Source organism: Cryptomeria japonica, chromosome 10, assembly GCF_030272615.1.
Source record: "Cryptomeria japonica chromosome 10, Sugi_1.0, whole genome shotgun sequence".
Lineage (NCBI taxonomy): Eukaryota > Viridiplantae > Streptophyta > Pinopsida > Cupressales > Cupressaceae > Cryptomeria > Cryptomeria japonica.
In genome coordinates, this window is record NC_081414.1 from 740,848,454 (window position 1) to 740,861,683 (window position 13,230).

General features: G+C 35.0%; 1 protein-coding gene across 1 annotated transcript; it reads right to left on the minus strand.

Moving 5' to 3' along the window:
• Window positions 1-291: 291 nt before the first annotated feature.
• LOC131066175 (uncharacterized oxidoreductase At4g09670-like) lies at window positions 292-11,850 on the minus strand. Its single transcript, XM_059212733.1, has 3 exons — window positions 11,736-11,850; window positions 1,326-1,699; window positions 292-906 (listed from the first exon to the last, which is right to left on the minus strand). Exons 1-3 carry the CDS (start codon window positions 11,848-11,850, stop codon window positions 292-294), a joined length of 1,104 nt encoding a protein of 367 aa, XP_059068716.1.
• Between the last annotated feature and the right edge of the window lie 1,380 nt (window positions 11,851-13,230).

Sequence of the window (13,230 nt, forward strand, 5' to 3'; positions counted from 1 at the left end):
TCAACAATCAATAAGTTGCATTCATTTTTTTCACAAATACATCAATAAACTTAAATAAACATGAAACATTATTATGGCTTTCAAACTTTCAAACACAACACTTGAAGCATGCACTTGTAACTTAAGACCTTAGAATTCTACATCAACCTAATTATCATACAATTGTTACATCATCCTTTGCCATCATGAAAATATCGTTTTAGCCCATCACTTTCCTTATATAGGATTTTTCCTTCTCTAAACCAAATCCAAATCCATCCTTCAATATTTTCTAAAATTTTGTATACTACTTCACAGTGTAACAGAAATCAAGCCTTCCTGGATAGATGTCTTAACAGCATTTAGCACTATCTGTGTTTTCCTGGAAATGGAGGGCCATTGAGAATCAGGCTTTCCTCCAGAATCTTGGATTCCCTTAACCAGCCTCACGAATTCTTGAACCATAAAAGTCTCTTGAGGAAATTCAGCTGTAACTCTGTGCTCACTGGGCCTTGGACCCCAAACAGTGTTCATTTCCCAGAGCTTGTTGTTTGTGGAAGAGAAAAATGATGCAGAGCTCTCCTCATAGGGCATTGCAAAATCGTGAAGATTAAGTATTCCTTTAGACCCATGGACACTTAAATCCATGGTAAGACAAGAGTGAAATGAACAATGAAAAGTTGCCACCCTCCCATCTTGCCAAGACAAAGTAGCCCCACAAGATGTAATCACTCCACCTTCATTCAAAACAGGTCCTGGATGTGCAATCACACTCTGAGGCATTTCGTAATCATTAGCCCATAAAATTGCCCTAATACAGTACCATCCAACATCACCCAATGCACCAAGTCCATCCAAATCCGGCTTAACTCGGATGTCCTCCTCAAAGAACTTACCAGATAAGGCAAGTGTGAAAGTACAGTGGACCTGCAAATAACCATAGTTGCAAGATTTCTAAGGAGCAAATATAAGAGCAATCTGCACCCACATCATTATTTAAATTTCGATGGAAAGATAAATTGCCACCAAACAAGCAATGTATGGAAATAAACCCAGATGACTGGATTACACTATCGTGTATGCTATAACCCAAAAAATACAGAAGTGAAAAAAACATCATGATATGGATTATGCTGGAACAACGTATTGCGATGACAATAAGCCAGATTTTTTGAAAGAGTTACGTAGTAGGTAAAATCAAATAGAAAATCAGCATAAAACCAAATTTGTCTATGGTATGGATTACCCAGATTTTAGAAAAGGGTGAGATACTAAAATCCAGCAATAAACTAAAAACACATTGCACTTATTAGGTTTAAGTGCCAAAAATAGGATTGTGTACTTACAAAACGGAGGTCTCCAAAGAGGTCTGGATTTTGAAGAAAGGCCTTCATTTTAGGAGTTCGAGGATGGTGTATCCACATGGTGCCATCCATGAACTGGACGCCGTTGTTATTGCAGGCCTCTATGATGGTGTCAAGGTCTTCAACACAAAGGGCAGGGGGCTTCTCCAGAAGAATATGTTTCTTCTTGTGGGCAGCCTTGAGGGCCCATTCGAGATGCAACCATGTAGGCAAAGGAATGTACACTGCATCTACAAAGGGATCATCCAAAAGCTGCTCATAGTTTCCATACGTCTTTACCTCTGGAGGTAAGTTGTTGGCAGAGGCAAAAGCGTTGGCCTTATCAACTGATCTACTGGCAACTGCATATACTGACACTACTACATAAGAGAGGTATTAGAGACATTAATTTAAGAAAAAATATTATTTTTGTCTTAAATATATTTTTTAGTTTAACTCTTTTTTATTAATATTCAATTGTCTGAAATTAAGACAATAGGGAAAACATTTTTATAAGATTATGTTTATCCCTCTCTTTTAATTTCTTCTATCACTCAATGCAGCTCATTTCTGCTTCCCCAACGGCAACGGCTTCATGCGAGGCATTCATCATCAATGGCGGGGTCACAGGAGGGAATGGAGGGGTTCTATTTTACCTACAAAATCCCCATATTTCCCCATCTGAATTGCAGAGGCAGGAGCTACAAGGGAAGAAGGAGCACCGGGAGCAGAGGCGGGGAAGGCAATAGAGCAGGGGGCTTTATTGAGATAGACGACGGGAAGGAGCAGCTGTTGTGCTTGGCGGTGTTGGGCTCGTCTGGGCTGCTTGCATCGGGACCTTCCATCTTCGGCAACGTGCACCAGCAAAATTACCACATCATTTACAACGACGCCGAAATTTTTCAATAACAAGACACATTTCACGTATGGGTTATCCAGCTCTAGATCGTGGGGTTTAGAGATCTTGAACGGTTTATTCTCGTACATCGGTTTATGCCATAGCCCAAGGGTTGAATCGGGTAAGTACTTGTTTTCCCTTTATGCAGCATCCATAAAATTTTGTGGTTTCCCTGTTGGGGATTTTCACATGCCATGATTAGTTTCTTTTGCTAAATCTGTCACTGGCATGGTGTAAGAAGTTGTTTGTCAACACTGTATGCTAGTTATGTAAAGTTAAGTGATTTACAATACAAAAAAAGAGAATGCGTATATCTGTATGTGTAGTTAATCTATGATTATTGCCCTAGGCCAAGCGTTATTCTCCAAGAGAAATGATGTGGCGTGGTATTCCATGGGAGAGGTTAAAAGTTGCACAATGTGGTTTACTACTATCATCAGATCTAATTGATCATCCAATGATAGTGCCCTATTTTAAGGAGCAATGATGATCACAAAATTAAATAGTTAGGAGAATCACAGTGAGAAAACTGCAACCACTTTCTACCCCAAAAAGGCCACAAATACACAATGAAGATGATCTTTAATAAACAACGGATTAAATCAAATTCAGCGGCTGTAATATATTCTAACATTATTTTAGGAAGAAAAAGGAAAAAGCTAACAAATTTGAGGGGCGTTGTTAGACCAAGAAGCTCTAACAGGGTTTCCTAACACAGGATCTTTAATACAAATTCAACAACTTTTATGTGATAATTCACACCAAGGATGTCGATAAAGATGCTATTTTGGGACTCTTATGCAAGAATTGTTTTGTATAAGTGTATTGATATTTTGACAAATAAACAAGAGGATATTTTGGTTAGAATAATAATAAATCACAATGCATGAACAATCTTACTAGACAAAATCTTTTGCTTACAATGTTTATGCATAAAACTTATGAATTTCATTTTCACCACAAAGCTAGAACAGTAAATTCTAGTGACAGATTTTTGTGACCATATACAGATGTAAAACTTATATTTATGTATAAACACTCAAAAAATATATTTTATTCACTTCATCATGTATCTTGGAATCCTCAAACTTTTTCCTTGGTGAATCTGAATCTATTTTACAGTGTTGGTCAGGAAATGGATGGTCTCTGCTTATATGTTGCCCATATATAGTTGCTAGTATATGGTAACTTCCTCGGAATAATTTGAATGTCATTAGCAGAATGTTGTCTATATTTTGATGTATTTTTCTACCCACATATGGATTGAATCCAGAAACTATAAAAAGAAACTAGCAGTAGCAACTGCGACATCATGGGGATGCAGGGGGGAAGATTTTTCATCGTATGGCCGGAAGTTTTCTATGTCCTACCCATCTTGTATTCAACTCGTCTCATGCACTGTCATTCAACATTCTAAGACTGAGCTGCAAACTGTCCAAGCTGAGAAATCCAGGTCTATGCTGCAAACAGGTAATAAATTTCTCTTCTCTAGATCTCTTTTTTTTTTCTGTAAATGTGCGTATCCTTTGCTCTGTTTTTTGGATCTGTTAAAATGAAATAATTATCTGCCCTGGAAGTGGGCATTCTAGATGGGTATTGTCTGTGTTGAAATTTTTTTATCCCTTTCCCTATTCTGTTAAAGGAGCTCGAATATGTTGGAGAAACTGTAGCTCGTTTGCAATGGAGTTCTCGTACGTGCTCAGGTGAATTCTCAGGTAACCCCTTACTCGGAGGTTTTTATTTATCTATTTTTTCTTAGTCGTTTTGTCTGTTTTTATTGGAATCAACATGGACAATGGTTAATGGTTAATGTCACGTATGTGGACACGAGATTTTATTTGATCTCTGAATTTAAAAAAGAAAATCTCGGTACCCAAAAAAAACCCAAATCATGTGCTATTTTATGGGGCAGCACCAGGGCGCTTCAACACCATCCGACAGCTCTGCCTCCTCTCTTTCCCGTCAGTCAGTCGACTCCTGTCCTGATTGATTTTGTTGAATGGGTTTTGGTTTTTAAAACCACTTGACCTCTCAGTTTTTCTATGGAGGAAGCAACTATAGGAAACTCCCACCATAGAATAAGCCGTTTATCTTGCTGGCACGCAAACCCCCCACCCTGCTATTCTGGTTCTTTGAAGCAGCAATCCTGAACCGCATTCTTATATACATATTATATAAGAATATAGGAAACTCCCACCATAGAATAATCCGTTTATCTTGCTAGCATGCAAACCCCCCACCCCGCTATTCTGGTTCTTCGAAGCAGCAATCCTGAACCGCATTCTTATATACATATTATGATTCATGATCGGGTGCCAGGAAGGGTGTTTCGAGTAAGGTTGAGTGGGGCTCTACCACCAATTGATTCAATGCCCACCTCTGCTCTATAAGCCATTCTGGGTAATCAGCAACCCTACTGATATAAAGATTTGATCACCGAGCAGGAGGAAACGAATACATAAAATAATGTAAAATCCCAACCTGTTTGTCTATTTGTATCAACCCAAAAATTATTTACAATTTTTTTTTTAACATTGCTATGTTTAATACCGAGCAAGTGCCTATTTGTCTATTCGTATCAACCCAACCTAGTTTAAGCACCAACTAGCGACTTTGCCTCCTTTTCGGGAGCCCCACACTGTCTCTCTCGATTGTGTCCCAATGGAGGAATTAAATCTGGGGAATCCGGCTTGAATCCCGAGAATATTGCTTGGAGTAGTTCTCTAGCATAGACTCCAGGATTGATAATTTCGGGGAATATGTTAGACATCACATGCACTTGTTAAAAGAGGGCACCAACCTAAGTTAAAGGTAATAGTTTTGATCCTTGTTGGAGAACAGAAATCTAATTTCAAAAAATTCGTTTTGGCATGAGTGTGCTTGTTGAGTGCTTACTATAACAACCACGTAGTACATAATTTATTTTAAAACACTTATAAACTATAATGAACACTATCTTTTTCTTAACTTTGTAAGAGGATTGAGAAACCCTTATTGTCTTTGAAGCTTTGGGCAGTTAAACACTATCATTTTCTGATTCGTGACTGCATTAGAGTCCCTCTTGGGACTGGCAACCTCTTGATTGACTGATACCTCGCTTTCATTCATTATACTGTCATTTCATATTGTCTTAATAGAAGCTTCAAATAAGGTTTGATTTCATTGTTAACTCATCTAAAATCAAGACCATCATGATCTTCTGTTTCTATGGCAGCATCACACTATTATTTTGATCCACTATTAGCATCTTCTTTGTCACTGATCAATGCAAAGGCCTCATTTTGTGTCTTCAGAACCTCATTTCTGTACTTTAACTTGATGGCTGTCATATCTTTGAATTCAAAACCTTACCTTAGACATGCCATCATTGTCTTGTGGACGTTGGCAATGATGTGTTGTTTCTTGGGGAGACTATACATGTAGTATGCTAGCCTTTGTCATGTTCCTTGCTCATATGCAGCAGCTACTATCAAAAACAATCATTAGAGATCCATTTTGATTACTGTGGAATACTTAGTTTATTGTTTTATACCTGAGACAAAAGATTGTCCATCAATATTTTATGATTCTCCTTAACTGTCCTTAAAATCATTTCTCACTGACTGCTTGTGTAGAGTCCTGCCACACCCTTCCTTTTCTTCTTGAGACTGCTCTTGAATCCTCTTTTAATCTTTGCTACAGACATAGCCATATGACTGGACTGAAATCTTTCTAGATCACTATAATGGCAGCACCCTTTTGTGAGTGTAGCTGGGCTCTTTACTCTTTCAATGGCCTCCATTCTGAAGACATGGCCTATAGCACTGTCAAGAACTTTATTTGCAAGCATTGACTATGATACTTCTTCCTTGGGTTGTACCTTTCTATTGCCTCTTGATGAAGATTGCACCTTATTATTTAACTGTTAATAATCCCTCATTTTATGTAAGAAAAGACTGCACTCCTAACATGATTGGTAATAGTGCTTGGGGTGTTTGTATAGATCTATCTTCTAACTCCATTGTCAAACTTGCTGTCATTAGAAACATTTCTTTCCACTGTATCTGACCTGCTCTGCGCTATCCTTTAATGTTGTGATTATCTACTTGGAATTCCTTTTGACATGTTTTGTTGTCTAAGATGATTATCATAGATAAGTTGTCTTTTCACTATCTTGATCATTGTGAATTGTTGCTCAAGCTGTCTTTGGAATGTTGTATAGTTTGTGTTCCATCAAACCTATTGTCTAGGCCTTGTTATGACTGTCCCAATTTCCTAGAAATGATGAAAGATCTGGTGACTTTTTTTTATAAAGCTACATATGATAGGAAGAGCATTCAGAGATGGTTTGAGGAGAGTGACTTCCCAATAGAACCAAGAATGAAACAAAATTAATCTTGGGGAAAGAAGCCTTAGCAATATTAGCCAGAAGAAGAGACCTTCCATTATTTCAATTTATTGTTTGATATCAATGTCAACATGCGGCTGAAACTGATATTATTGACTATCAGCCCTCTGTTATTTTGACACTTATCAGATTTGCCACACTTATATCCCTGGCTTCATGAGGTAGTGATTGTCATTCTCTATCATTATTATACTATCACTTGTCCTTCTAAAATGATGGAATATCAATATTTTTCTCTTTTCTGTTATCTCTGCTCATTGTTTGAGATTGCCCATTAATTTTCTTTACTTCTTCTTTACTTATTCTATTAGAGCTAGCAAAAGTATTCTTAGATGTGTGTACACAGAGTTTCTCCTTCAGTTAACTGCCCTGTCCTTGTGTGGGACTATATCTTCCACTGACTCCATGGCTTGTATTTGGCATGGGATGCTGCTTTGTGTTGGCTGTGGCCAGATCGTCTTTGCCCTTGTATTGATTGCAACAACATATGACTGCTCTAAAATATCATTAGTTATCATTGTTAGACAAGAACATATATTTGTCATTGATGTTGAAACTATATCTGATAATATGCTAAAACACGTACAATCAAATTTAATTGCCCTCTGTGTGATATGTCTCTCAAATTTTGCATTGAGAAATCTGAATATATATATTTTTGAAAATATAATTCCCACTGCAAGATTATGCACTTGGTATAACTTGAAGGTTCACGCCAAAGACCACAATTTGGTTGAACATCCACCGCCATACATACTCCCACCGCAATACATACTTGGCACATACATATCATTTTGGTTGCAACACCTATCAATGTTTGACTCTTCATCATCAGGTAGGTAAGCAGGAAGCTTGTAAACAAAAATGATTTATGTTTGGGCTTTAATACACAATGTATACTTTGACCCTATTGGGCTAGAAACTAGGCAGCACACTCAATTTAAAAAAAAAAAGAACTTGGACTTCCATCTCATCTCATAATTTGACTTCTCTTATCATCTAAAACTCCTAAAAAATGAGTATTCCTTGTGCAGATTTCTTTTTATGGTTTTGACTTCGAAATATATTTGGAATATTTCATAATGAGTTTAGATTATTTTTTTTATATATAAATATATAATTTAAAATTTAAAATTGAGAACATTTACAAGAGAATTCTATTTATTTTAGATATGTAATTCACATGGATATTCCATGGTATGATTCATCAACATGAATCTTTATTCAGAATCTTGTTGCCTACAAGTTTCATTCTTATTTGAATAACATTGATGGCTACAGATGATGATGTTCCTATAGCTAGATATCTGGTTGCTAGCACCATATTTTCATCATATAAGATAGAATATGCTCACATCATCGACCTTCTCCTTATGCATTAGATTTTATAAACTTGCTACAATTAAAGATAACCAAATAAATGAAAATAATGATACATGAAAAGATGACACAAGTGTCAATGATCTTTGTCTATCGCAACCATGGGTGAGTGTCTTCTACCTACACAGTACTGTCACTAGTCCCTTGGTTTTCTCAATGGCTACTATGGCCTGTCATACCGTGCCTTTGATTGCTCTTTAAACCTTTTACTACTATTGTGAGAGTTAACATCAAGAAAACAGTAAACACATGACCTATGTTTGTTTTCCTTGTCTGTTTTAGATCTTTAAGGCATTGACATTGGACTGTATCATCTTCATTGCATTGTTTTCCTATAAGTCTCTGCAAACTATATGTATCCTGTCAAAAAAATTTATCGCTTCTCCATGATCATCCTTACTATCAAATTACTTTTCTAATTGAGTTTCAAAATTTTGTCCCGATGATAATCACTTATGCTACATTACCTCTGGTTGAGGATTTCATTTAGGTCTTAAAGTCATTTTCTTCCATCAATGGCTCTCTTAACTGTTGTTGTTGATTGCACTTGGGACTGTCATATCTAGTGTTGTTATTCTTAGTTCATACCTAATCTCTGCTACATTCACAAGGCCAACCCTTGACAAGACTTGTAAGCCTTTATCTGCCTCCATGTTGTCATACCTTTTTCCTTTACCCTGACAAGAACTTTCTTCAGTCTATGGATTGCACTTTTACCTAGGGTTTACACCTCTGAAAATCATCTCCTTTAAGACCGTCCTCTGTCGTTATCTTGCACAAACTGTAGGTATTTATTTAATATACAGATCTTGCATGAAGCATTGAGCTCTATATAAGTTGCAGCTTAAGCACCCAATCAAGCATAAAAAGACTAAATTCAAAAGTCATAGCATTCAATTATAACAGATAAACTTTCAAGTTATTTTTGTTCAAGGCACTGATGGAAATATCTGTAATCTGGTCTTCGATCTGTAACAAATGAACTATAAAAATATAATCTAAATAAGGTTTCTGTTGTTGTGAAAATGTGATTCAGTGTTCTCCCCACTTGTATGAAATATTGGATATTTGTTAACATGATTGTGCTTTGATAATCACAATACAATATTGTTTCTAAATCCTAATTCTTAAGCTCTTCCATTTCAGCTTTAATCCTAATTTTTAAGGCTCTTCTCTCAAAGTCTCAACCCTATTGCTTAAACACGCTACTCCAACTACCACTTATCGAATACTTCTTTAGTCAATGACAATTACATTACTGATTTCTTTTTATGTTCTATAGAAATAGTTTCTTATCCTAATTTGAAAGTATATCTTGTTGTTCATGTATATCTTGCTATTCTTTTTTATGTTAATCTATTTGTAACTGTTGCTTCTGAATCCCAAACATGCAATTGATATTTGCCCTTGTGGTGCTGATAATTTTGCTCCAAATTAAAGTGATGTCAATATAATTTTTCATCTAGAGTTTTCTGAAATTATACCTTGTCTAATTTTACAATGTTATAAAAATTTTCTTTTCTTCTTTCAATCTTTGATCTTATAGAAGCAATTTATAATGTCTTAAATACAAATAATTATGCAAATGTTATTTGCAAATATGCAATCCAACATTGTCACCCCACAATAGTTGTCTATCAGTACAATGTTTGCCTGATCTTGATAGTTTGACATAATATTGGAGCTAACTTACTTTTCTTGAATGTATTTTTATTGAAATGGATATGAATCTTATCAAGCTCAAGACACATATTTCAATATGCATGGGCCTTTCTCTAGTTTGCAAATTTGATGTTATTTTTTTGGCTTCTTCAAAGTCCAAACCCTTTGCTATACTTTTGGCATCTATTTGACATGTTTCCCATAATGTGGCTCTATGTACCTTAGCAACTCGTCAAAACTATCGCCGGTTTGAATTTGTTATGTGCATTTCCTTTGGAAAACTAGTCTTTCTTTACAGTTCTCTACTGAACTATGCATCTTGTACTTGCTCTTGTTGGAGTATTTGCATTTAAACATTTGCTTTCTTGTGATTACTGTGTCAGCTCCTATGGTTGACATTCATCTTCAAATTTCATTTGATCACCCTGCATTTATACCATATGTTATTTTAGCGTAGTTTACTTTAAGTTGTATTTTGAATTGAAATGGGGTTGCCCACAAATATTATGTTCAACTCTTGATTTTTCATCTTTACCTTCTTGTAGAATATTTTTGTTTTTTATTGATGTCACCTTTCATAATAGGACACAGTCAAAGGGAGAGAGTAATGGAAAAAATAAATCATTTTTTATGAGACTTGATTTTAAAAAACTTAATTGAAACTAACAAATTGCTTTTTTAAATAGGGTTGTTGAGGAGTTTCTTAGCAGATTATGGAGTGCTCGTGACAATTGTTTTGTGGACAGCAATCTCATACAGTGCATATCATAGTGTGCATGTTGGTATTCCTAAAAGGCTTAATAGCCCAAATCCCTGGGCTCTTGGAGCTTCATCCAACTGGAGTGTGGCTAAGGTAGGTGGAGAGTCCTCTTTTCTCTCAGGGATTCACAGATCACTAGGTTTTCAATTTCTTTAGTATCAGTTTTAATCATCAATTTGAAGGCTTTTCACTAGTGATTCTTCTTACAACTTATTTTGAATTTGTGGATTGATGACTTACACCTATTTTGCATTGAATAGGTTCACACTGAGTATTAGAATTAGACCATGTAGGTATTTCACAAACTCAAATGTATCATTCAAGAAGTTTGTACATTCTGTGTGTTGCTAGAGTCAGATAGCTATTGTAAGGTGTCTAAGAAACACAGTTGTTTTATTTTCAAGGCAGTGAGAAGTTGTTCAATACTAAAACACAAAATGACTGGCAATGGTCATATTTAATCAATCATTATTCAGAAAAAAAACTCACTACTAAACCAAAAGTTGTTTTGAGACCCAAGATTTTGAAGGGTAAAATTAGTCTTTAAAGGGTGCTAGCTCAATGTAAGAGCATCTTCTTTAGAAGGAGGAGGATGGTGGTTCAAATCCATTGTACCCTAACATGAAATAATCAATGGTTAGTAGTTTATATTTAACAATATTATTTTATATCATGATGGGCTTTATACTTTAACAATTCTTCCATTCTATTCATGATCTTTGGCTCTCTATTTCTATCTTCTTGGCTCATGGTAATCCTTCATGCTATGTTTATCACCATTAGGACTATCACACAACTTAAGGTTGCTATGAGATATTTAGAGACTGCAAATGGATGTTTTAAGCTCATGGCTGCTCTGTCTTGTCACTTGTCATTATTCATTGGTTTTTCCTTTTTTGAGCCCTTTTGACTCTCATAAACTTTTGATAATTCTATTGTTTATTTTTTTCATTCATTTTTATTGAAAACTACACAAAAATATTTAAAATAAATTGTTTATTTTTTTAATACCTTTTTTAATAGTCTCTAGAGAGACAATAGTTGAGATCTAAAGACATATCGTCTCTCGAGGGACAATATGATTTTAATCCCAACTATTGTCTCTAGAGAGAGAATATGTCTTAGAGACAATATGTCTTTAAAGTGAAATTGTCTCCGCAAAGACAAAAAAAACTTTTGTTTTAAATTGTCTTTATGGAAACAATTTTTAAAGATGATAATTTAAGACACTCGGTTAAAGACAATATTTAAGACAATACTAAACATTTTTTTTGTCTCAAGTTGAGACAATTTCATCAAAAATTGTCTTAAATATTGTCTTAAAACACCCCTCTGTGTAGTAGTGTGAGGAATTGGGTGTCATCCCAATTGCTCTCGCAAGTTTTGTGGCTATGGCTGCACACCCCAGGATTCCAAACCGAACTACTTTCTCTTGGGCCATTTTTCCTGCGACACAAAACCTTTGTGTAGCCCCTTTGTTAGGCTATGCAACTTCAATACACATTCAGGGGATCCTTTATACTGTAGATAATGGGAACCGTCTATCGGAAGCCTCTATAGGAAGCGTATAGCATACGTTTACTTTAACTGCTGTTGGATTTCGTCCGTCCTTTTTGACCTAGGCTGTAAATAAGATCAATTGGGAAGCGTCTTTGGGATGCGTCTTTAACTAGAGTTCAACACTGCATACTTTTAGGTACTTCACTGCTGTTCGCCCCTTCTTTATTGACCGAGGTTAGAAATAAGATAAATAAACCCATCCCTTGAGTGGAAACTGATATAGTCATGTAATTTTTTATCTGGTGGGGGATCTTCTTTATATTTATCTTTTTTTTTATTTAATAAATTTTTACTTCTCTTTTAATAATAAATAAGTCTATCTTTGTCAATGAATGAACTGCAGTTTCGAAACCAATTAATAAAATATGAGATAATCTTTGAAATTTTAAGGATCCATAATAATTTGTTGGTTTTCATTATGTTTCATGATTCATCATTAGAATGAGTAAGTTTGAAAAGAGAAATGATATATTATGAAACATGATCTAAAATGTTATTTAACAATAAATTGGAGGACTCTCCTAATAAAATTTAATAGTGCTTGAAGAATTAATAATTTATTTATCCCTTTGTATATGCTATATGCTAATTTATTAATTATTTTTTTTGATGGAAACAAGTTAGCATACATAGATGTTGGCATCAATATCTCTTACCATCATCCTCACCAATTGTGTCCAACCAATTGAGCTACAACCCTTTGTCATTTATCAAACATTTTAGAAGAACAAACAAGATCACAAATTGCAAGCTATTACCATGCCACATTTAACTAGTCTACTTGCTCACATAGTCATGCATGATATACACGGATTCCTTGCATTTTTATCTTTACAATTCAAAGATTGAATAACATGCCTTCATACATTTTTATAATTTATAAAGATGTTGCAAATTACATAATCTTATTTGAAAAGGCAACGTGATTATTAAAGAAGTAAAGGGACATAACTTTGATGAGGATTCGATGGGATGTTCTTGATAGTGCTGAAAGTGTTGATGTAACTTGTTAAATGGATGAGGAATATTTTTTATTGTTTATCTGAAATATGGTAGGAAATATGGAAATCATAAAAGAAAAGAAATTAAAAATTATAATAATCAGAAATATTATATCCGAGCTTCAACTCTTACATTCAGATTTGATAACTTTCTTCAGACTCGATAACTTTCTTTACAAAGTTGATCTCTGAAAATAGTGAGTTCCAAAATACATATCTTAAAAGTTGAGGGTAAATGTGGAGAGACGAACAAACATAAA